We start from the raw sequence: 23,946 nt of genomic DNA on the forward strand, positions 1-23,946 counted from the left end.
TGTGGACTTGCATAATTCAGCCCCCACACTTCCCCACTTTTTATTAATTTTAATAAAGCCCGTGCTCCTGCAACAGGACAGATGATTGCACCAGTCTTAGGCAGAGACTCCTTCATTTACCCAGATTTACCCGTCTTCAGAACAGGCATTCTAATTATGCGAGTTTCTGTCTTAGGTATCTGGGGAGAAGAAGCTTCAAACCCGTCTCTGACTGCCGACCTCTGTGAAACAAGAGATTAAGGGAGGGAGATACCTTTGGGCTCTGTGTCTCAGAGCCATACTTCATGTCAGGAGAGGTCGTAATGTTTTATGAATAATCGTGCTCCTAAAGGCTATAGTCGCCTAGTTAAAGGAGAGGAGGATCACCTGAGTTGAAAATGTTCTCTTCAGCTGGTCTAGAGCACCTCTTAACAATTTTACACTGTATGAAAATCTAGAACTCTTAACATATGCATTAAATCCATTTACAGTGCATGTCAAACTTTTCTCAATGTCTTATAAGCAGTTACAAACATTACCAAGTCAATACTATAATTCTAGAATGGGCATTAACAAACATTCCACAATCTGACATATCACAATTTCCTTAATCCATTCTAATCAAAAGACAAGAAAAGTTTTTTGATGGGTGAGAATCCAATGGCATTGTTGCTGTCAGTCAAGCTGAGGCTGTCCCTTTCGTACGTCACTCCTAATTTTGAGTCTTTCTTCCCCTAAGGGGAAAGTTTAGGTCTTAGTTCTCAGGGCCAATATTTTAATCAAAATGAGTTCTGTGTCCCAAAGTTTAAAATAGTCGAATGTTTGGTCTGCATTTCTAGTTTGACTCCAAAGTAAAACAGGATTCAGACTGCAGAAAATTGTAGTCATTGCAGTGTGGCTGTGTGGGTCCCAAGCATCAGGAAGCAGCTCAGTGTCCTGCAGTGCAGAGCAGCATCAGCAGGTCCCGCAGATCAGGCACCATGACCTCTCACTCTGACTCCTCGGTGGGGGCATTAGCAGCTATGAAGTCATTGGAACTGTTCAGTTATTTTTGACTTGTGGTTTTATGGCACTTACAGTTTTGTTTAAGGAAGACTCCCTGATGCTCTTGCCTCTCAGCGAAGTTTCTTCTGTTCTCCAGAGGAATGACTTTTACTGGAGGAAACCAGCCAAGAGTGTCCCAAGTGCCAGTCACTGTAATTGATGGCAGTATATAGAAGAGTACAGGGGGATAGAAAAGGCAGGACTGTCGTGAAGACTCATTTTCTGCAGCGTTCACTCCTCTGACTGCTGCTAACCACAGTTTGAGTTTTTAAATATCTGGAAAATGTCAAACATACCTTTCTAGTTCTCAACTTGGACTTCAGTCTCTGGAGACAGAATAGACTTTCAGTACAAGGATGTAGCTAGAAAAAGCATGCTCACAGTGAACTGACTTAAGGTGATCACAGTTTACCTGTTGCTTGATTTTTTTTTATTATTATTATTTGGTAGATAATAGTATCTATAAAGGAAAAGGTCTGAAGTCATTGGCTTTACCTACCCAGTCTTTACTATGTATAATGAAATAGAGTCTCAAGCCAAACTCTACCACTTACACTTACTGATTATGAGGAAGCAAACACTTTCAAAATGTATATACACAGCAGCCCAAATGACCTGCTCTGGTAAGAATTATTCTCATGAAAGAATAACTCAAAGTATTGATAGCTAAGTTTCCAGAAACAGAGTAATGACATCCTGTTCCCCGACTGTCAACAGCAGAATCCCCCACAGCGAGCTCATTTAGGGATGTGTCCAGTGTAAATTAAGGAAACAACAAAGTTATTATATTAGGAAAAGGGGTTCTTTTTTTCCCAATGAAAGATTAGAGAAACTGTCTAACATATGCTTAACCACTCCATACATGCCAAGTAGCTATTTTTATTGTTGAAAGGTCATTTAAGATTCATTATATATGGTTATTAAGCCAGTGTGTTCATGAGCAAAGCATCAGTGGACGGTTGAATGATGAGCAACAGAAAGGTTAAGGGAGCTAAGTGAATAGTGGACTCCAGAAGATAATGAGGATAGCTGCAGTGGAAGGGGCACGTCCTCAAATTATTACATAGTTTATCTTCAAAGGCAGGTAAATTCAGGCATCTATAAGCTTTAGTATTAAAATATTCCTAAAATTAAAATAAAAATTGGTTTATATATTTAGATATAAAAGTAGCACTTGATAGGGTTTTCTTAATAGGAAATATAACTTCTAGATATTTGTCATTTTCAATGCAAATGTGAATGGATATCCACCCTCTATTCTTGGGATGAACCTGAGATTGAGATTGAGATTGAGGGTAGGTCAAATGTTTTGTTTATTAAGGAGAACATGGATTTGAAAAGATTGATAAATACTGCTGTAGAGTCTGCTTACTCAAATTTAAGAAAAGTCATAAGGACAAAATTATTACCTATAAATTGCATTAACTCAAGATGTGGTAATTTGGTCTCAGGCTTGGCTGGAACTTTACATCCAAGCTGGAAAAAATTGCTAAGCAAAATAATAATTTAAATATTATTGGAAGGAACAATTCAAAAGCATTCATGCATAATTGATATACCAATTACTAATCATTTCTCTATTCATTAAACTCAGTCGCCTAAGGATACCGGTTTTCTTTATTTATGACTATTTGAAGTGTGTAAAATCACATTATTTTTAAAACTGATCTTGGGTTTTACATGTTGGATTATCTGTCCAACCCATTTAATTTATGTTTACAGAACATTACTGCTGTGCATACATGTACGAACGTGCACACGCACACACACACATACACGCGTGTTTTTTTTCATTAAGTTGTTTTTTGTTTGTTTTCCAGCCTTTCTGCAGAAAAACCTTGTGTATGGCACTGTCAGAAAGGTTTGTCGCAGACCCAAGTATGTGTCTCCCCAGGATGTCCAAATGAAGCAGTCCTGGTAAGTAGCATGTGTGAGCTTACTTGGTGTAGGTTTCAGTTGAGGAATGCTTTGCTGCCAGAATCAAGAGCTTCTCAGATTACATGAAAGGGTACTGACTGGCATGCATGGCTAGCATATTACTGTCATTAAACCTATGGGAAATCGGGCCGTGATGGCACACACCTTTAATTCCTGCACCAGGAAAGCAGAGGCAAGCGATCTCTGTGAATTTGAGTCCAATCTGGTCTACAGAGAGCTAGTTCCAGAACAACCACATCTATACAAAGAAACCCTGTCTCACAAAACAAAACAAAACCCAAACTAGTTGGGAAAGTCTATGAGCCATAGTGAGATTAGCTTTGTGGGTTTCCTCAGAAAATCACAAAACTGTCTGTTGGGATGTGCAAACCTGGCTAGATTTGAAGTCAGCCTATCATTTGTCTTTAAATGTGATAACTGAGTTATGGACCTGAATCTTAAAAAATGTTTAAGTTGTTGGGTATGTACCATCACACCTTTAATTTCCAGCACTCAGGAGGCAAAGGCAGGCAGATCTCTGTGAGTTCAGAGCCAGCTTGGTCTACAAAAGTGAGTTCCAGGATATTCAGGGCTACACAGAGAAACTGTCTTGAAAAGAAAACCAAAACAAAGAAACTTCTGGTATAATAGCCATTAGCAAACCAGCTTCGCTTTCACAGTGGGTTTCTTTGTGTCACAGGATGGCTGTTAAGAGCATCTAATTGAACCCATAGGCAGCACACAATAGGGGAGAGAGACTTTCTGCAGCTAATGGGAAATTCTTGCTCTGCACTGATCAAATTTTCTTTAAAACAAAAGTAGTTTAGTCTTGGACAGTTGTGATGGGGTTGGAGCTAGCCAAACCACATAGCTGTGTACTAGAAAATGGCCTAGATAGTGAAGATGTACCAAATTCCCCTTAGAGTCTGTTTGCCATGGCCAGGCTGGGACTTTCAGACAACAATACTGTTAGCTGCCTAAGCTTTATTAGCCCAAAAGTGGGGTCCCTTTGGTTTTGTTGGTTCTCTGAAGACTTCAGAGGGAAAGTTTATTATGTTTGTAAAACAGAGAGGTCATTTAAAGATCTGGTGTAAGTGAGAGGAAATGTGCACTAGCAGTCCAAGAAGCAATGCCTTGGGAGCCATACAACGAGGTAAGTCCTGAGAACATGCCCTCCTTTTTCTCTTATAATTAAAGTTTACTTTTGATGAAATGTAAGACATGTGCGTGTTTAAAAGTCCAACTCTGTAACACAGTATACTCAGTAGTTTGTGTCTGTGTTATCACTACCCTGTTCCAATTGTAACCATTTTTGTTTGTTTCTAATTGCCCTTTCTGTGTTTATCTTTGCAAAATAAAATAGTGTGTATATATGCACAGGTGCCCATAAAGACATCTGCCTACTTCCTGTGTAATTGTTCAAATTTGTTCAAATCACTGAAGACTTTTTTCTTTTCTTTTTTTTATTAAACTTGCCTAATTTTTTTTTATTTTTGTTTTTAAACATTTATTTTTAATTCATTTTACATTCCAAACATGGTTCACCCTCCCATCCCTCCTCCCGCTGGCCCCCCCCCACCCCCATCCACTCCTCCCAACAGGTAAGGGCTCCCATGGGGTGTTGACATAGTTCGGCACATTAATTTGGGGCAGGGCCAAGCCCCTCCCCTCTGCATTAAGTCTGAGTACGGCATCTCCTCATAGTCTCTAACAAGCCAGCTCCTGCACCAGGGATAGGTTCTAGTCCTGTTGCCAGGGGCCCTCAGATAGCTAGCCCAAGCTTCACGACTGACTCCCACATACGGAGAACCTGGTTTGGACCCAATGGAGGCTACATAACTTTTTGTCCATAGTTAATGAGTTTCCATGAGCTTGGTTCAGCTGCCTATGTAGATTTCTCCATCATGATCTTGATCTCACTTGTTCATGTGTTCTCTCCTTGCCTTTCTTTGACTGGATTCCCTGAGTTTGACCTGGTGCTTGGTTGTGGGTCTTTACATCTGGCTCTAACTTCTCTGAAGTTGTGTGTTGTATGTAGTGTCGCACTGAAGACTCTTTAATCTGCTTCTGCTCATGTGGTTCATCAGTGTTTGTATATAACATAGTTTATTAATTTGTTCCCCTTCATGAATGTTTGTGTTTTCAATATTTTGCTATTACAAAATACAATGCTACAGAGAACCCTATGGTGTATTTGGAGGTTGGTTGTCAGGTCATAGCCAGAAGTCAAACTGAGTTCCTTTCCATGAACTTGTACCACTATGACCATCCAGCAAGATCACAATTTACTGATTTTTCTTGGCCTTGCCTCTAGTGAATCATCAAGCCTTGGGTTTCTGCCATTCTCATAGTCTTCTTTAGTCTGCTTACTTTTTTTTTTTTAATATTTATTTATTATGTATACAATATTCTGTCTGTGTAATATGCCTGAAGGCCAGAAGAGGGCACCAGACCTCATTACAGATGGTTGTGAGCCACCATGTGGTTGCTGGGAATTGAACTCAGGACCTTTGGAAGAGCAGGCAATGCTCTTAACCTCTGAGCCATCTCTCCAGCCCCCTAGTCTGCTTACTTTTATGAATGAGATTGAGTATTTTTTTTTTTATAAAACATAGGGGTGATCCTCCAACTTCTTTTCTTTTTTCCTCTGTGAACTTTTTGTTTGTTTGTTTGTTTGTTTATTTGTTTTAAGACAATGTTTCTCTGTGTAGCCCTGGCTGCCCTGGAACTCACTGTTTAATCAGGCTGGCCTCAAACTCACAGAGATCCACCTGCCTCCACCTCCTGAGTGCTGGAATTCAAGGCATGCACCACCACTACCTGGATCTTTTTTTTTTTTTTTTACTATTTAAATTTTATTTATTATGATTGTGTGCATGTATGCGAAAACAGACTTTCAAATGCTGGTTCCCGCCTTCCATTGTGGGTGCCTGGGATTCAAACTCAGGTCCTCACACTTACACACCAGCACTTTGCTGAAGGAAACAGCTTTCCAGCACCAAGAGCTTCTTCATCTGTTAGGGCCTTTCAGCCCTTGACTGCTTCTGTAAACTTCAGATACATCTTCTGGCTTGTTACCTGCTTTATTATCTTGGTATTCATAAGGTATTTTTCATTAGAACTGTTTTTTGTTTGTTTTCTAATTTTATTGCTTTGGTTAAATGCCATTCTCTTTGGTATTGCCTCTAGGTTTAGTTGTGATTGATTGTGATGGTCCTACATCACATTACATGAAGTTTTTTTTTCTTTTTTTTTTTTTTTTATTCTTTCCCTATGCAGGGATATTTTATTTTTTATTCTTTGCCCTAAGCAAAATTCGGAAGTCTTTTTTTCTTTCTCTTTTCTGGATTTCTTTCTTTTTCTTTTTTTGTTTTGTTTTGTTTGTTGAGACAAGGTTTTTCTGTAGCTTTGGTGCCTGTCCTGGGGGACTAGCTCTTGTAGACCAGGCTTGCCTCGAACTCACAAAGATCTACCTGCCTCTGCCTCCTGAGTGCTGGGATTAACGGCGTGCGCCACCACTGCCCGGCTTTTCTGGATTTCTTGTGTCATCATTCTAGTTTAGTTTTTAGGGGACTGTAAGCAGACTTATGCTTAGTATGTGCAATGCAAGGTCCTGGTTTTGATTCCTAGCACCACAAAAAAGTAGTTATTTTGATCAAATACAAAATAAGGTACAAATGATTCAAGTCCTACTCTTCAGTGGGCTGTGAGCTGAGTGCTGTGTCCTGCATCCTGCCCATTCAGAAAAGGTGCCTAGTTCCTTCCTCAACCCTTATGATAGTAGCTGGTAACCTAGTAACTATAGCAACAATGGCTGTTTGGGCACGAATGAGACATAGCTTAGTCTGTAGGAGCATCATTTAATGTAAAATTTGAAACTGCATTTGGATACATTGAGTTTAGTTCCATTTTCAGTTAACATAATCCAGGGCTGGTAAAATGTCCCAGTGAGTAAAAGGCATTTGCTGCCAAACTTGACACACACCCAAGTTCAATCCCTTGGACCCACGTGGTGGTAGGAGAGAAACAAATTTTCTTGTGTCTTCCACATGCATACTGTGGCACAAGTGCTTGTGCATGCACACATATGTGCACACATGCATACACACAAATTAAATGTAATAAAAAATAAAAAATGTTGACTTTAAAAAATATATTTTATTTTCCTCTCTACTAGTTTGAAAGTTGTTCATTGTGTTAGAGACAATGTAAGAAACTCTGTGGGTTCTTCACTTAGGCACAAATGAATGGATGTCTTTGTTTTCCTACTGTGAGGACTTCATACTCTCCTCTTGATATTTGTTTTGTTTTAACTTTAAGAGACACTTGTTCTTTACTGTGAGGGCTTCATTAAATTACTCACATTTTAATCTTTACTTTTCTTCAGATTCCTTAGATAAGATTTCAAAGGGAAGAGAGATGTGGTTGTTTGTAGTTAGTCTGAAAGATGCTTTCACTGGGTGTAGATTTAGGCTGGAGTTGCTTTACTGTCCCTTAGAGCACTGAAGCTACACTCTGCTGTCTTCTGCTTTTCCCAGTAGCTTTTGCGGTAGCATTGTAGGTCAAAGTAGTACTTTTTGAAGCTATCACACTCCCTCCCCACCCCCCTTGGCTAATTTTAAAGGTCTTGGAGTCTGTACCTCATTCTGCTGTGTCTGGGCATGTGTTTATATTTATTCTGCCTGAGAGTCTGTGGGCTTCTTAAAGCTGTGGTTGGTATATCTCATCAGTTCTGGTCTGTCTAGAGCTTCCTGAGGTTCTGATTGGATTCCCACATTTCCCACCACCTTGCTCTCTGAACCAGTTTCTGAATGCTTTCATTTCATGTGTCTTTCAGTGCACTTCACTCTTGAGGTGGGTGAAGCTGTGAGCTAACCATTGAGTTTTTATTGTCAAGGATTCACTTTATCTTTCTAGCAGTTCTGCTTGGTTCTTGTTAGGTTCTTGAAGATTTTTTTTTTTTTTGATTTTTTTTGAAGATCTTATTGTTTCCTTACATGTGTGTTCCAAGTGTTTTCTTTAATCATAAGAAGAATAAATGCTGATTTCTAATCTGATAATTTTACCATCTTAATAGGTAAAATAGGTGAAACTAAGAATCTTGTGGCTGGTTCTCATTGATGGATTCTTCTTGGTTATTTTTAAACTGTGATATTTTCCCAGGAAAATTATTTGTGGGATTTTCTGGAGGCTTGGAATGAAGAGCTGTCCCTTGCCAGCAGAAATAGAGGGTAGATCTGCTGTAGGAAGGACAGCGGAGGTTTCGATTTAACTACAATCAATTGGATTGTAGTTTTCAGAGTGATGTTCCTAAACATCATGGTTTTTATGACTGCTTTTATTTGTTTATATTTTTAGAAGATAATGTAATGTGTCTGTTACATGATACCTTTTAATTTAACACTGTGTGTGTGTGTGTGTGTATTGTAAAAAAAAAAAAGAATGCACATTTAAGAAGGACAAACAACAGACCACAAGTACCTTTTCATCAGCTTAACTCAAATTTCTGTTACCAAGTGGGTTTGGGGGCCAATTTTACAGTTTAAAAAATATTTTCTCAGCCGGGCGGTGGTGGCGCACGCCTTTAATCCCAGCACTTGGGAGGCAGAGGCAGGTGGATCTCTGTGAGTTCGAGACCAGCCTGGTCTACAAGAGCTAGTTCCAGGACAGGCTCCCAAACCACAGAGAAACCCTGTCTCGAAAAACTTAAAAAAAAAAAAAAAATATATATATATATATATATATATATATATATATATATATATTTTCTCTATGTCAAGTGTATATCATTAAGGCTTCAAAAAAGTCTTTGGTGTTTTTGAATTTCAAGACTTGGGTAAAGGCTGGGGCCCATGTATACCGCTTTCCTGAGTGCTCTGTCCCTTCTGTGTGGTTGGCGGGATGCAGGTGAAAAGTGCATCTCTCAGGACTGATGGCTTTTTGGTTTGGCTGGCAGGCAAGATGAATGTTCTTGTGTTGGAGATATTTTGCTATCTTTTAAAATATTTTATCTTTTAAAATATATTACGCTAATACTCAGGACTAGTGATGTTGGTGAGTAGAGATCACCCGTGAAGGATTTCCATATGTCTAAGGAGTAAATGGTTTTGTTTACCTTTTGTAGCAATACTAAGTTACAAGGCCCAAAGAACATCCCAGACTACTGGGACCCTGCAGCTCTGCCGGACCCAGGATTTAAGGTATGGGATTCACACACCCTGGAACTGGACAGAAGGGGTTCTCTAAAGACAGATGAGTGTGAAATGACTACTTTATAAAACTATGGCTCATGGCACCAGAGGGTAGAGATGCATGTGGGCTTTCTGTTTTGTTTCTGTAGGTCTTGGGGATTTTAAGGCTGGGTGACTGTGGATTGACTGTAGCTCTCCGTGAAAGGAGGTGGTTAGTGTAAGGGGAAAAGATGAACTGTGACCTTTGCTATGGAGAGCTTCCAAGCAGGGCTGGGATAATTAATCTATTTCACTAAGTAATAAAAAGAAACAAGGGGGATATTTGAGTGTGATGAGGGACATTTAGAGGGGAAGATACTAGACAGCAGTGGACAGGAGGACAATTCAGTAGCTCATTTGAGGCCTACTTTCTGGGAGTGGGGCTGAGCAGAACAGAACACTGTGCTAACGAATGTCCTTATTGCTCCATCAGTATGAGGCACCTTGGCTGATTCCCAGTGCTGGGAACACGCCAAACACTGAAGACAGACTTTTCCAATATGGAGCCTGTCCTGGGAGGGTGTTTCGTACAGAGCACAAAGCACACAAAGAGCAACAGGAGACAGTATGTGAAGGGCCCGAGGAGCTCACACACCTTTGTAATTCTAATTCTCACAGACCATGTGCTCTACTTTTTTGGTTTTGGCCTATGTGGGATATAAAAAAAATGACATTCTGGAGACACTTAAGATGGGTGTATTAGGCACCACCTGCTGACCTATGAGCCATTTTCAAAGTGAACCAGAGGGAAATTACTATACTTTGAAAATATTCCTTCTCTGGAGAGACTGCATCTTGGGGAAGAGGGCCAAATCATCACTCTTTGGCTTTATCTTGAAGTTATAGAGGTTCCCAGGGGTCTCAGGAATTGTTCATGTATTTGCATCATATGACAATAATATATGGAAATTATTTTCCTTTTGTAGAAGATTATTCTCAGTTCTTCCTCAGAAGAGTACCAGAAGGTGTGGAACCTCTTCAACCGTACACTGCCTTATTACTCTGTTCAAAAGATCGAGCGGATCCAGAACCTGGGCCTGTGGGAAGTCTACCAGTGGTATGTGTGACTGATAACTATCTTCCACACCCTGCTGGCTGCTTACCAACATCTCTGCTTCTCCTGGACAGTCCGAGGCAGCATGCTCGCCCAAGGCTGTTGTGTGCCATGAACTGTCTCTGCTCTCCTTTCTCACCCTAAGGCTGTGTGATGTAGCAGCCCTGTGTAAAGGTGCAGAGACTGCAGCTTCGCTAGCACAGGTCCTGCTCTCACTGTGACTAGCAGAGCCAGACTCCACTCTTACTCTGACTTCCTGAAGATCAGTGGGACAGAGTGAATTTAAAGCTGAGCCAGAGAGTGGAGTGACCGCATTTGTTTGTTTGTTTATTCTTCCTATGAGGACCAGCATGCTCATGGCCACCCAGCTTTTCTCCTCGCAGGGTAGAAATTCATCATGGCCCTCCATGGTGGTCTAGGGCTTGCTGACTTGGCTTCCCGTGTGTTTGGGACAACATCATAGCACTCTGCAGTGCTGGAATGAGTCCTAGTAGAGAGGGAAGGATGGGCCGAGCTGAATGCCTGTTACCCCCAGACCAGACCAGCAGCCTCACAACTTTTCTCTACTTTCCAGCTTCCCAGGTTCAGCTCCACTCAGGAGCTGGATGGAAGAAGGACCCATGCCTTCCTCTAAGCTGTTTAGCTCCTAGAACCTTTTGCTATGGAGGGGAAGCTTTCTTTTTGCTTTTTGACCAGACCCCAACCCATCTTCTGCTCATTCTGTGCTCTGTGGCTTAAGCCTCCAGGGATTGGCCAGGGAAGCCACAGCCACCTTCTGGTCACATGATTTTTTTTTTTTTTTTTTTTTTTTTTTTTTAAGAAAATGGGTTCAGGAGGCTGTTCTTTGGTCAACACCTTCGTCCTCAACATGCGTGTTTCTACCATTCTAGGCAAAAAGGGCAGATGCAGAAGCAAAATGGGGGGAAGGAAGTAGATGAGAGGCAACTGTTCCATGGCACCAACACCAACTTCGTGGATGCCATCTGCCAGCAAAACTTTGACTGGCGGATCTGTGGTCTGCATGGCACATCCTATGGCAAAGGTAAGGCAGGGTGACCTCCACCAGGAGCTGGGACTTGCTTGAAGACAGCCTCAAGAGGCTGCAAGAACTGCTGGCCAGTCCACGCTGCCTGCTAGTGACAAATTCACTGCCTTCTGGCCTCTGTGGGGACAGCTCAACCCTGAACTGCAGTACTCAGGCTATTAATAACTCCATTTTTATACGTGATCGAAAGCTCAATCAGCTTACGGCAGGTGGTCCTGCTCACTGGGACTTTTTTCTGGTAGAATGGAGGCTCTAAGAGATGGTGAGAGTTGGAAGAGGAGAGCAGCACCTTTCCCACCGTGCTGAGCACCCTAGACTGGACCTTAATGACATCCTTAGAATAGAAGCCAAAGAGTGTGTCATTCCATCTCGCACGCAGGACTTCTCTAGGCATTTCTGTCTCGGTTATTTTTGGTTTCGTTTTCTTTTTTTGAGACAGGGTTTCTCTGTGGCTTTAGGGCCTGTCCTGGAACTAGCTCTTGTAGACCAGACAGACCTCAAACTCAAAGAGATCCGCCTGCCTCTGCCTCCCAAGTGCTAGGATTAAAGGTGTGCACGACTACAGCCCAGCTTCTCTTGGTTATTTTAAAATATTATTTGGTAGTAATTTCAAACTCACAGTAAAGTTACAAGCTGTGTGTTTATATATTTATATATACATGCATGTATAATGATTCTTGCATAAATTGATTCCACATTTTAACATGTTGCCATGTTGGCTTTTTCATCTTTTTATTTTTCTGAACTATTTTCAAGTAGCTGGCATCTGGATTCCCTTTCACCCTCCACACTCATTAAGAAGAAGACTCTCACGTGTGGTAACCAAATTTAGAAAATTTAAGAATCTGTTTGTTGGCCAGGTATGGTGGCACACACCTTTAGTCCCAACACTCAGGAGTCGAGGCAGGTGAATCTTGGAGTTTGAAGCCATTCTGGGTTACATGAGTTCCAGGAGAGCCAGGCTATGTAGAGAGAGACCCTATCTCAAGAAACAGAACCCAAAAAGAATCTGTTTTTCTGACTTTAAGTTCATGAACTGCCTGATTACCAGTTTCAGTCTGACGTGTGACATTTGTTGGATGGACAGAGTGATGATAGATTTGTAAACCTGTGTAGAGGGAACAGCTTTTAGTTCAGGTTCCCATTTGAGAAGAATCACTTTTCTGTATGTTGCCTACTGGTGTCTGTAGAATGGTTCAGAAAGAGGAATGTTACTCATTTTCCATGTTACCCACTGAGGCTGAGTAGGACAGCCCTGTTCTATAGACGAGAAACCAAAGTCTAGAACAAAGTATTCACAGACTCTAGGTTTTCACTGGATTCAGAGCTGAGGATAGTTTGAGTTAGGTGACACCCTCATGTGCCCTGCCACGTCAAGAGGTGTCGATGGCCTCACGATTGATGAAGATAGAGAACTGGAGTAGAAGAGGGGTGTGGTGTTGAAAGAGCAGACGCTGGTGGCACCCCATTGCCAGGATGTGCTCTTCTAGTGCCTGTGCAGCCTGTGTGTGTCATTTCAGGGAGCTACTTCGCGAGAGATGCTGCCTATTCCCACCACTACAGCAAATCCGACTCAAGTTCCCACACCATGTTCCTGGCCCGGGTGCTGGTGGGAGACTTCATCAGGGGCAGTGCTGCTTTCGTCCGCCCTCCCGCCAAGGAAGGCCAGAGCAATGCCTTCTATGACAGCTGTGTCAACAGCATGTCCGACCCAACCATCTTTGTAGTTTTTGAGAAGCATCAAGTCTACCCTGAGTACCTCATTCAATACTCCACTTCCTCCAAGCCCCTGGCTTCCCCCTCTATCTTTGTTACCCTGGGCTCCTTGTTCTCCAGCCGGCAATGAATGTGGCCAGGATACAGTAGGCCTTTCTGGTGGAGCTGTTTGAAAAGTTTTTTATTAACAAAACTTTTAATGAACTCTCATTTAATGTGGCTTCTCAGTGAAGTTACATTCTTTTTTTTCTCCCCTAGTGCTGGGGATGGACCTTGTGCTTGCTAGGCAAGCACTCTACCACTGAGCTATACCCCCAGCCCTTTTAAAATGTTTTTATTATGAGGCAGAGTTTTGCAGAATTGCATTCTGCCTCAGTCTCCTGAGCAGCTGGGATTACAGGCCTGTGCTTTCAGGCCTGACTTGAAGCTACAGCCTTAATCCTTGGCTGATAACAGTTTTAGTTTTCAGGTCCTTTCAGGTTGGCTTATGATCTCATCAGTAGTGATCATGAGCCCATGTTTGTCTTTTAGTAATGTTAGGCACTGTATTTTTAACTCTTTGCTGACTTTGATGTTTATTAACACTAAGCACAGAATTTCTACATACTATTTTATGGATTTTAATTGTTAAGAATTTACATCTGTATGACAATTCTGTTTTTGAGGGTCTTTTTTGTCAGTCAGCCCTTGGGGAAGAAGACTTTAGGGAAGGCCTCGGGCATCATTGTCACTTCTGCCCTCTGGCACTAACCCAGGCATTTTTGGTGTAAGTGAAGCACAGTTTCCCCTGACAGGAGACATAGATGAGTGTGCCCCCCCATAAGTGCCTGTACCCGAATCCCATAAGTACCGGACACCTTCCAGGTGTGGGTTTTATATCCCAATGAGATCGAATGACCTGTGCTGCAAATGGAAATAAAAGACTATCTGAAGCAGATGAAGGCTGGCGTTCATTCTTCAGTGTCTGTATAAAGAGAACTGGATAGGCAGCAGGCCTTTTCCTGGGTCCTGTGGGCTAATAAAGCATATTATATATATGCACAAAATCTTCAGTTATATCCCAACTAGGTCCCCAAAGACTCTTCTAATCAGTGGCATCTACATGTTTTTGCCCCGCATTCTGTACCCTTTTTGCACCAGGCATCATTCTAACACCTTTCATCAGATGCCCACCCTCCCATACCGGCTTTGGACTGTTCTTCAGCAGGGTCTGTATGTTCGGTTGTGCCTCCTGCAGTGATCGATGAGTGCTCAGAAACTGGGAGAGCTGTCAGGGAAGTAGCTCTGTAGGTCTGCAGGTCTCCAGGTCTCCAGGAATGTTTGGTTTTGTCTGAACCCCAGGGCCAAGCGTGAAGAGAACCAACAGAATGCTCTTTAAAGAAAAAGATCCTTTAGCCTGGATTATTCCATCTGTGGAAGCTTCCAGTCAATTCCTTCTGCCCTTGCTTAGTCAAAGCATAATGAGGTTGAGTGTCCGTACACATTCTCTGAAACCCATTCATCACGAGAAGCTAAAAAAGCCCATACCAGTGTCATCAAGACCTGTTCACCCAAGTGTCCCTGTTTCCCTCCACTGTTCTGAGGCCAGGACTTCCTTTGACACCATACTCAGTTTAATCAAAATGACCTTTCCCTTATTTAACCTCAGTCCCGAGAAAACCATGCTTGGAACCCCACTGTCAAAATGAAACATGACAGACATTAAACATTCAGGAACTATGACATAAATAACATGCTCACATGCCATGTATCCTTTTAATCACCCTAAGATAAGATATCGTCTATATATATTAAACATTTCTGTCTCCACATGAGGCCTTTGTTTGAATCCCGGGTACCCTTCAAACATGGTTCGCGGATGCCATCATCACCAGGTGCTCTGTTTTCCACCTGCCTTTTGTGTCAGCAGCGTGACTCAAGCTTAATGTAGACTCCATTTTTGGGACTTAGGGCAGATTTGGATTCTAGCTGAAGTGGAACCTAAAATAGAGTAAATTAAAATATTTGTCAGAACCTAGCCCGAAGCATGGCTCACGAAAATTTTTCTGTGGGTTGAGAGACAATACCTTAAGAGTCAAGCCAGAGGAAGGGTTCCTGGTTTCTGTAGGAAAAGTTGAGCACCCCAAACCCTTCAGGGGCAGTTCTGACAGCTTTATGTGATGCTAATAAGAAAACATCACGGAGTTATGGGCAGATACCTAGCTGAGCACAAGCATTCAACTCCCCTCACATGTGGGACGAGATGGAGCTGGAGTTTTTATCACACTCTTTGGTCAAGAGATTGGGGCATCCCTGGGAGGAGAGGGGCCAGCCTGGCTCACAGGCAGAGACTGACCTACTCTGGGGCAGAGAAACAGGGTGGGTGCCACCCTGGAGTACCAGACTCTCACCTGAGCCTCAGAGCTGGCTTCAAAGCGGAACTTGTGCAGGACCTGGAGTAGTGTCAGTTTGACCACCAGCAGCCCTAGCCGCACTCCGAGGCAGCTCCTGGGGCCAGCTCCAAAGGGCAGGTATGTGAAGGGCCTCTGCTGAAGCCGGGCCTCTGCTGTGAACCTACAGGTCAGGGGAAGGTTACAGTTGGCCTGAAACACCTGTTCCATCTAAAGCAGTGGTTCTCAACCTTCCTCATGCCGCAACCCTTTAATATAGTTTCTTCCCAACCATAAAACTATTTTCGTTGCTACTCCATAACTAATTTTGCTACTGTTGTTATAAATCATAATGTAAATGTGTGGTATGTAGGTTGAGAACCACTGATCTAAAGTCTCGTTTTTGGCTGAGTGACCCCCTTCTTCTGAAGTCCCCTCCGTCCATCAGGGACAAGAAGCTCCTGTGTCCAGGACTGTCCTCAAGGTTCTGGGTAGCTGGTGGCCTCTGACTGCCATACTTCGGTCCCTCTCCTCAGCACCATACTGCCCCATCCCAGAAACGGCTTCATTCAGTCAGCTAAGTGCACCCTCTCACCTCGTCTAGGAAGTCATTATTACCCATGTGTGTGTGAAGCCCAGAGATAATCCAAACTCCTAAGTCTTGACCAGCACTCCCTGACCCTGTCAGGCCTCCCCTACCCTCACATCGGACCACAGCTTCTCTCATTTCCTCCTCAGCAAAGTTCCCATTCACTTTAGTGACATCTTTGAAGCCCTCCCAGGGGCCCGAACCTGCTATCTCATTGAAGACTGGCAGCTACCTCTCCATTGGCCTAGCTTTGCTGGTCAGAATGTGGGAAGCTTGAGTCCTTGGGAGCTTCCAGATTTGGGCCGAAGGCAGAATGGCTGGACCTGTTATCAGATCTCATCCCTGGCTCTGGAGCTAGGTGACAGTCACCCATCTGTGATGGCCAACTTGCTTCTTACCACTTCTGGGCTTTCTTGTCATGCTTTGAGCCCCCACGACTGCAGCTTCTGGTTATGAATCTTTACCATGTTCACAGGACTTGCTGAACTGTAGGGCGTCAGTTATCTGAGTCTCACACCCCATGAGCAGGTTGTAGAGGTGGCCTGGGTTCAGATGGAGTCAGTAAATGGAGCGCAGTGGCTCCTTACCAGCCTCCCCTATTGAGCCACAGAAGGGAAGTGACTGCTTTTGTCAGGGTAGGGTGTGAGGGATGCCCAGGTGTCTTACACCACCTAGCCTGGAAATGAAGTCGGCGGTAGACCAGATCCATGTCCACAGAAAGAAGCGGATCCAGGTCTATTGGATCTCATGAATTTAGGCTTGAAGGGCAGTTATGCTGCTACGACTGTCCTGAATGGAAGTGATGGGCTTTGTTGCTTTTTTTGTCCACACACAAAATGTGACCCCACAAGGTGGAGAGATGGTTCAGTGGTTAAGATCATGTTCCACTCTTGTAGAGGACCAAAGTTTGGTTCCCAGTATTTATGTTGGGCAGCTCACTCTTGCCTATAGCTTCCTCTGTGAGACCTCCGTGGGTACCTACACTCACATGCACATACTTGCATGCATGCCCACGTGCACACACATACACAACACTACATATAATTAGAAATGAAATCTAAAAAAATAAAAACAAACAAAAACCAACTCTGCCTCCTGTGTCCTGGCTTGGACAAATAAAAGATACTGATTCTTGTGTGCGTTACTGCTGTCATGCTAGATCTTTGAATTCGGCTTTTCCTTTGGAAATGGTGCCTCCTCAGTCTGTCTGAATGGCTGTGATCTTCATTTGGGGTTGACTTTGCCCATGACTCCCTAGCTACTGTCTCTAAGGCAAATTCTATCCCATACACTCACATCCCTCAGGGACCCGTTTCTAGACAGAATTCACTTACCTTTCAGGGTCAAAGGTCTCAGGGTGTGGCCAGTGTTCTGGGTCACGGTGTAGGGCACCCACGGCTATCTCCAGCACAGCACCTGCGGGGATGTGCTGTCCCAGCACCTCACAGTCCTGTGTTGCCTCCCGTGTGAATCTGTGGGAGATAGAGGCAGAAAGGTTGCCACTGTGCCAGCCAGTGGATAGGGCTGTAGGTGTTAATGGGACCCAAGATGGAGCGTGGAGTGAGGCTAGAGACGGGGACTGAGCCTTCTTACCAGGGTGCGCCAGAGAGAAACCAAGGTTTTGTCCCATACACTCCTTCCAATCTCAAGGCCCTTGTGATGTGTATGACCCTTGTAGATAATGCCTCGTCCATGGGCTGAGCCCTGGGGAGCCCTCCACATATGTGGGGATTGCAGAGGTGGCTTCCAGGGGCTACATTCTGGCTAAGCTAAGGGTTGTTCCTCAGCTGTGGCCTCTCATGCCTTCTTGCTCTAATACCCCCACTTTCTCATTCACTTCGTCTCCTCTCATTTGGTAGGATAGCCCTGTTGTCGGACTCCTGCCCTCTGCTCCTCGTTCTGTGGACTGTTCTCATGTTAAGATCCTGAAAACATTGGGCGGCCCATCCTGTGGACTGTCAACCTGCACCTTAGCCTTTATAATGCCATTGACTAATTAATGGATAATATTGGTTGTTAACGACTACAGCCAAATTAACTAAAACTCAAGCAACTGGACACACTTGTGAGACTTTCTTGGTTGGATTATTTGAGATGGAGACCCACCTGATGTGAGCCACAAGTATTCTACAGCTGACAGATCCCTAGACAGACTCATGGGAATGTACTCCGATGAGGACAATTTGCAAAGCTTAGGGCACACTTGTCTTTTGGGTAGCCACTCTTAGTTCTATAGAAGTCTTGTGAAATCATGACATTTCTTCCTACCATAATGGGATTCATCCCAAAGTATCCCAGCAGTGTATAAATCATTCTTTAAACCTGACTTTTCCTGTATTGGCAACTGTATACCTTCTCCCACACGGTGGGGCCCTGGTGTGAAAGCATTCACTCAGCCAAACCTTTGCTCTCATAGTCAAATCTACATAAAGCTAGTCCCCCACAGTTATCCTTATGGACGAGAACAGAGCCCTAAACAGGAGGCACTGAGCAGGAGAGACAGCATGTCTGCCCTTACTGATAAACAGGTCTGGGTGGCCCTGAATTCTCCAACAGCCAACTTAGGAGAGGATAACCTACTGGCCTTTGCTCTACCCTAACAAGCTCTTAATATTCTGTACTTACCTTCACCTTTCACTTGACACAAGGTCTTAGTCTAGGAAATTAACTGTTTGTATCTTTACCCCTAAAATATACAGGAAAAAAGCTTGGGTCACTAAACCAGCCCCAGAGAAAGAAATCCCTTCTCACCCCATCACCTGGGTGGCAGTGGATACAGAGCCCTGATGCTTAGCCCAGGGGGCCCGAGCTCCATCCTAATCCTCCCAGTATTTGCTGGGTAGCCTCACAGCCCCACCCCTTCTGAGACATACCCTATCAGTCTTTTAGCCATCCTGTTAGCCCTAAGAAATGCATGCTTGGAATCACTGTTATTTACCAGAGAATTGTTAGGTATGTCTGTGGGGTATATAAACTGGGAACCCTGGGAGATGAAAAGAACAGCAAGGGACATGGAGGAAGAACATGGAAAGGGAAACATCAAGAGAGCAGTAGAAAGAGCATAGAATAATTGGGACGTGATAAAAAGACCCGTGGAGCTCATTTATTTTGTTTACCCTCAGACCTTATTAGTCAGGTTTTCACCTGCTATAGCAATCCTTCTGAACCCTGAGAGGTTTAAGGGGATTAACTCCCCAATATAAACCTCGATACCCCCTAAATATGAGCCATACCTCCTGGTGGCAGCCCACATAAAAGGACATGAAAGGGGGGAACTTTTGCTTTTTGCCTGCTTGTCCTCATTCTCATTGGCAAGATCATCTGTGCTGTTGATGAACCATTTCTTCACTGGTGTTAGAACCTGCTTCTTCAGGATTCCAGTGCAGATTGACAACCTTAAGCTCTTTAGGACTTCCCTGGGACTCCAGCACCAGACTGAGACTGCTGAAATATCCAGTCTCATGGACTGCAAAACCCCCAGATCCTCAGCCTTTCTCTCAGGAGACAGCCATTGCTGGACACTCAGACCGCAGCCGTAAGATAAGCTAATAAATTCCATATGTGCATATTTTCATTCTGTTAGCTGTTCTGTTAGAGAACCTGACAAATGCAACTGTATCTCGTGAAATAAAGCTGTGACAAGGAGGAGAGAGTGGATCAGAAACCAGGAAGCTGGGAGCAGGGGGCAGGCAGAGCTAGCTTGGGATGGGTACCTGGGATTAAGACCATGAGTAGGTGAGTGGAAGCCGTTCCTACGCAGGAGGTGTTTGCCTACTCTGGCTGCATGGTGCGTGGAGCTAGGACTGAGAGCAGAGCCCATTCTTCTGAGCCACCTTTACTGGCCTTCCGTTATGAGCCTGTCTGTGATGATTGTCCTTGGTTCCTGGAGTTCTGTGTCTTGTCTTACCCCAACTTCTCACAGCAACCATTACCTAATGAACTCTGTTTCTTTTTTTGTTTTTGTTTTTGTTTTTCGAGACAGGGTTTCTCTTTGGACCCTGTCCTGGAACTAGCTCTTGTAGACCAGGCTGGTCTCGAACTCACAGAGATCCGCCTGCCTCTGCCTCCCAAGTGCTGGGATTAAAGGCGTGCGCCACCACCGCCTGGCTGAACTCTGTTTCTTACAATTTGCAAGATGGGGTGACAGATAAGATACCTAAAAGTTTTACAGTTAGCCTTTCTCCAGTTCTTCCCCAGAGGGACCGGAGGCCTTTTACAAAGGTAGCTGTAGACTGGGGGAAAGGAACAATCAGACTTTGTGGAGCATGTTAGATACTGGTTCTGAATTGATGCTGATTCCAGGAGATCCCAAGAAACAGTGTGGCCCTCCAGTTAAAGTAGAGGCTTATGGATGTCAGGTGACTAGTGGAGTTTTAGCTGATATCTGACTCACAGTAAGTCCAGTAGGTCCCCGGACTCATCCTGTAGTTATTTCCATATTTCCAGAATTCGTAATTGGGATAGATACACTTAGAAGTTGACAGAATTCTCATACTGAACACAGGATTTAACTCTTCCACTTCCTGGTGCCCCTTTTCTAAATCTGTACATGTTGTATTTTTATCTGCACAGCTTGCTCCTTTTCATTATAAAGCTTCATTAGAGTTTCCACTAATAACCACATGACAGAATCTATACCAGGCTGCTTTGAGATTTCCTCTGCCAATGGAATTAATCTAAAACTCTTCACTTTAGCCTCAGGCAGACTATTTGGACAAGGGCAAAAAGCAGCCACACTCTTCACCAAAATATCACAAGAATGATCTCTAGGCAACATGGTAAAATTCTCCTCTGAAACCTCTTGAGGTAGCCCCCACAGTTCATCAAATCACACTCAGTTCCACCATCTTCCATGCTCCCACTGGTATGGCCCATTAAAGTGCTTAACCATTCCACTGCTTTCCTTTCCTAAAGTATCTAACTAAGTCCAAATCCCACCAAACAAAGACATAGTCAGGCCTATAACAGCAATATCCCAGTCCCTGGTACCAACTGCTGTCTTAGTTAGGGTTTCTGTTGCTGTGAAAAGACACCATGACCACAGCGACTGTTAAAAAGGAAAACATTTAAGTGGGGTGGCTAGCTTACAGTTTCAGAGGTTCAGTCCATTATCATCATGACAGGGAGCAAGGCAGCATGCAGGCAGACATGGTGCTGGCTACAACTTGATTGGAAGGCAACAGGAAGTGAACTGTCTGTCACACTGTGCGAAGCTTGAGCAAAAGAGACCTCGAGGCCCACCCCACAGTGACACACTTCCTTCAACTAGGACACACCTACTTCAGCAAGGCCACACCTCCAAATAGTACCCCTGCCTTTGGGATTATGGGGACCAATTACAGTCACACTGCCACAGTGAGGTTGGGTTTGTTTGTTATTTCGTTATGGAGGGACATGTAAACTACCATTGAACCATTTTCTTTAAAAATCTGAGATAAGCTCTCACTATGCTGTTCTAGCTGTCCTGGAACTCACAGAGAACTGTCCTCTGAGAGCTGGGATTAAAGGTGTACACCACCATACCCAGCCTGACCAGTTTATCTAATCTCCTCCTGGGGAGATACCATTGTTCAGCTCAGAAATTTCCCTCTTTCCCAGGAATCTCAGCGACTACTGAAAGACCTGATCCCATTATCACTCATTGCTGGGACTTGGAGATGGTCCTTGAAGTCGCCTTGTTCTATTTTACTACCAAGTGTTTAGTCTTGAGTTTCTTTTTGAATTTGCACTTTGTAGTGCATACCAGCTGCCTGCCAAGTCCCCTGGGAGGAAAGCTGGGTATAAATCATGAAGAAGGAAAAAGGATTGGACATCAGGTTACTTGTGGCTTCTAAGAATGCCACAGCAGGGCCATAGACTTGGGTCTTTTTTGCCAGCATCGAGAGCAACAAGGAAGCCTTTGAGTTAATGAGCTGATCTCTATCAAGAGACCCTCAGCTCACACTACAGCAACTTTGAATATTCGCTTCTGGGCCAGCACATTTTGGATTGTAGCTATACACGTACCCCATCATGTTTGTGGTTTGGAACTGCCTTTGAGCTACCCTCAGATCACATTTTCTCTTGAAAATGACAAAAGGTATCTTCATATGGTCTATGTGGTATTGGAAGAAGTGCTGAGTGAAGATACGATTAAATACTTCCTGCGACCTCCGTGACATCTGCTATTTCACTGCCCTCAAGGGACCCTGGTTAAGATGCCTTTCCCCATGGGGCACTTGGTCTGGGGGAGTCTGAAAGAAGCAGACCTGGCTCCTGATCTGATTTGCAGGTCGGTGTGATGTTGTAAGTGCTGAGACGTGTCAAGAATGCAATGTGAAGTGCAGTCACAGCCTGAAGTGCTGGACACACACACATGCACACACGTGCGCGCGCACAAGCGCAAATCTTTGAAATCCTTGCTATGAAGTCTAATGTGAGAGCTCCAGCAGGGGCTGTTGGACACTAACATTCCAGAACACTCTAGCCCTAGATGGTCCTCCGCTGAATGTTGCCTCCCAGGGCAAGGACTTTAGCCTGCTTTGGGTATAGGCTAATTTTCTAGTGCTCAGCACTGACTATAGAGGTGGTGAATGAAGGATGGATAAATGAATCAGTGGGTGGGGGTGATGAGATTCCATCGAAGGCCAAGAGGCCAAAGGGACAGGGCGGAGGAAGAAGGCCATGGTAGGAAAGGCTAGTGAAGTTCAGTAAAGGTAGTTAGCCTGCGGGAGAATGGGCCTGGTGCTCCAGGGGATACAAAGAAACCCAGGAACACCTGCGATGAGAGGCGGCAATAGACGGAGGATCAGTGAAAAGGCCCCAAACAGTGATGTTCAAGGGGCCGTGGACATACCTGAAAGCCGGTGGGTACATCCTCAGGGTCTCTGCAATCACCATGTCCAGATAGGGCAGGCCTTCCTGCAGGCTGCAGTACTCAGGGGCTGGCTGAGGCAGGGAGCAAACGGAGGTTGCGTTAGGATTCTCACGGCTCTTGGTTGTTTTCATGAGCTCTTGCTCCAACTTCAGCAACATTTCTGTGATACTTCCATCCAGACAATCTCTCAGTGGCTGCCTCCCCTGCTCATCACCCCCTCCCCCGTCCCCAGCATATTCTGCTTGCTCTGTTTCATTATCAAAGACAAGGAAGTGCAGCCCAAGACTTGGGGATCTCTGGGTGTAACATGGAGAGATCTGGTATGATGGTTTTATATTGTCTACTTGACAGAAGGGAGAGTCACCTGGGAGATGAGCTTGGAGCGTAGAATCCTGACAGGGTAAACTGAGGGGAGGAGACTCATCTACTGTGGGTGACGCCATTCCCTAGGCAGGAGATTCTGGGCTGTGTAACTGAGCTCTGGCATGCATGCATTCACCTCTCTCATAGGACTGTGACCTGGCAGCTTTAGGCTTGACTTCCCCACCGTGAGGGCTATAACCTGAATCTGTGAGCTTAAATGAGCCCTTCCCCCTTAAGTCTTGTCAGTATTTTACCACAGGAAAAGCAACAAAGGCTGACTCTTGAGACAACTGCCGCAATCATAATGACCGGAGCGTGGCATGGCTAAGTACGCAAGCCCACGCACTTGTGAAGTGCGCTTGTTTAATCCTCCCAGCAAGCCGAGGTGGCAGGTATTTCTTAGTCTTTTAAATGAGGAAGCTGAGGCTCAGGGTGGCTGTCACCTGCATAGTAATTGGTATGGCAATAAAGCTAACAGACAGAGAGAAGTCGCAAAGAATAAAAGCTTGCAACGGTTAGCAAGGATGAACAGTTAACAAAACCCCCCAAAGCGATTATACACCAACAAGGAGAGACAGCTCAGGCGAAAAGCTGTCAGAGGGTATGAAAAGGCAAAACCCAAGAGGAGGAACAGAAGTCAGGATGAGAAAAAGCTGCGAAATAGTAATAGTCTCAGACATCAGACAAGAAGTTGGAAAAGACGGATTAAATTTTGGGAATGCAGTTGTCACGTTTCCTAACATGTCCTGCTTAGGAACAGGGACAGATCGGTGTGTGTGTGTCA

At 44.1% G+C, this 23,946-nt stretch overlaps 2 protein-coding genes across 2 annotated transcripts in view; one reads left to right on the plus strand and one right to left on the minus strand.

The window, feature by feature from the left end:
- The window catches only part of Parp12 (poly(ADP-ribose) polymerase family member 12), a 39,974-nt gene extending 26,059 nt beyond the window's left edge, over nt 1-13,915 (plus strand). Inside the window, exons 8-12 of the mRNA XM_057772610.1 lie at nt 2,844-2,940; nt 9,065-9,140; nt 10,097-10,227; nt 11,115-11,266; nt 12,790-13,915. Of these exons, the coding sequence (XP_057628593.1) occupies nt 2,844-2,940; nt 9,065-9,140; nt 10,097-10,227; nt 11,115-11,266; nt 12,790-13,115 (782 nt within the window). The 3' untranslated portion in view covers nt 13,116-13,915. The remainder of the gene's footprint in view (nt 1-2,843; nt 2,941-9,064; nt 9,141-10,096; nt 10,228-11,114; nt 11,267-12,789) is intronic.
- A 635-nt stretch (nt 13,916-14,550) lies between these two features.
- Nucleotides 14,551-23,946, minus strand: part of Tbxas1 (thromboxane A synthase 1) — a 167,794-nt gene continuing 158,398 nt past the window's right edge. The window contains exons 10-13 of the mRNA XM_057776626.1: nt 22,779-22,870; nt 17,278-17,415; nt 15,376-15,538; nt 14,551-14,965 (exon numbers count right to left, since the gene is read on the minus strand). Of these exons, the coding sequence (XP_057632609.1) occupies nt 14,888-14,965; nt 15,376-15,538; nt 17,278-17,415; nt 22,779-22,870 (471 nt within the window). The 3' untranslated portion in view covers nt 14,551-14,887. The remainder of the gene's footprint in view (nt 14,966-15,375; nt 15,539-17,277; nt 17,416-22,778; nt 22,871-23,946) is intronic.

This window comes from Chionomys nivalis, chromosome 1 (genome assembly GCF_950005125.1).
Source record: "Chionomys nivalis chromosome 1, mChiNiv1.1, whole genome shotgun sequence".
NCBI lineage: Eukaryota > Metazoa > Chordata > Mammalia > Rodentia > Cricetidae > Chionomys > Chionomys nivalis.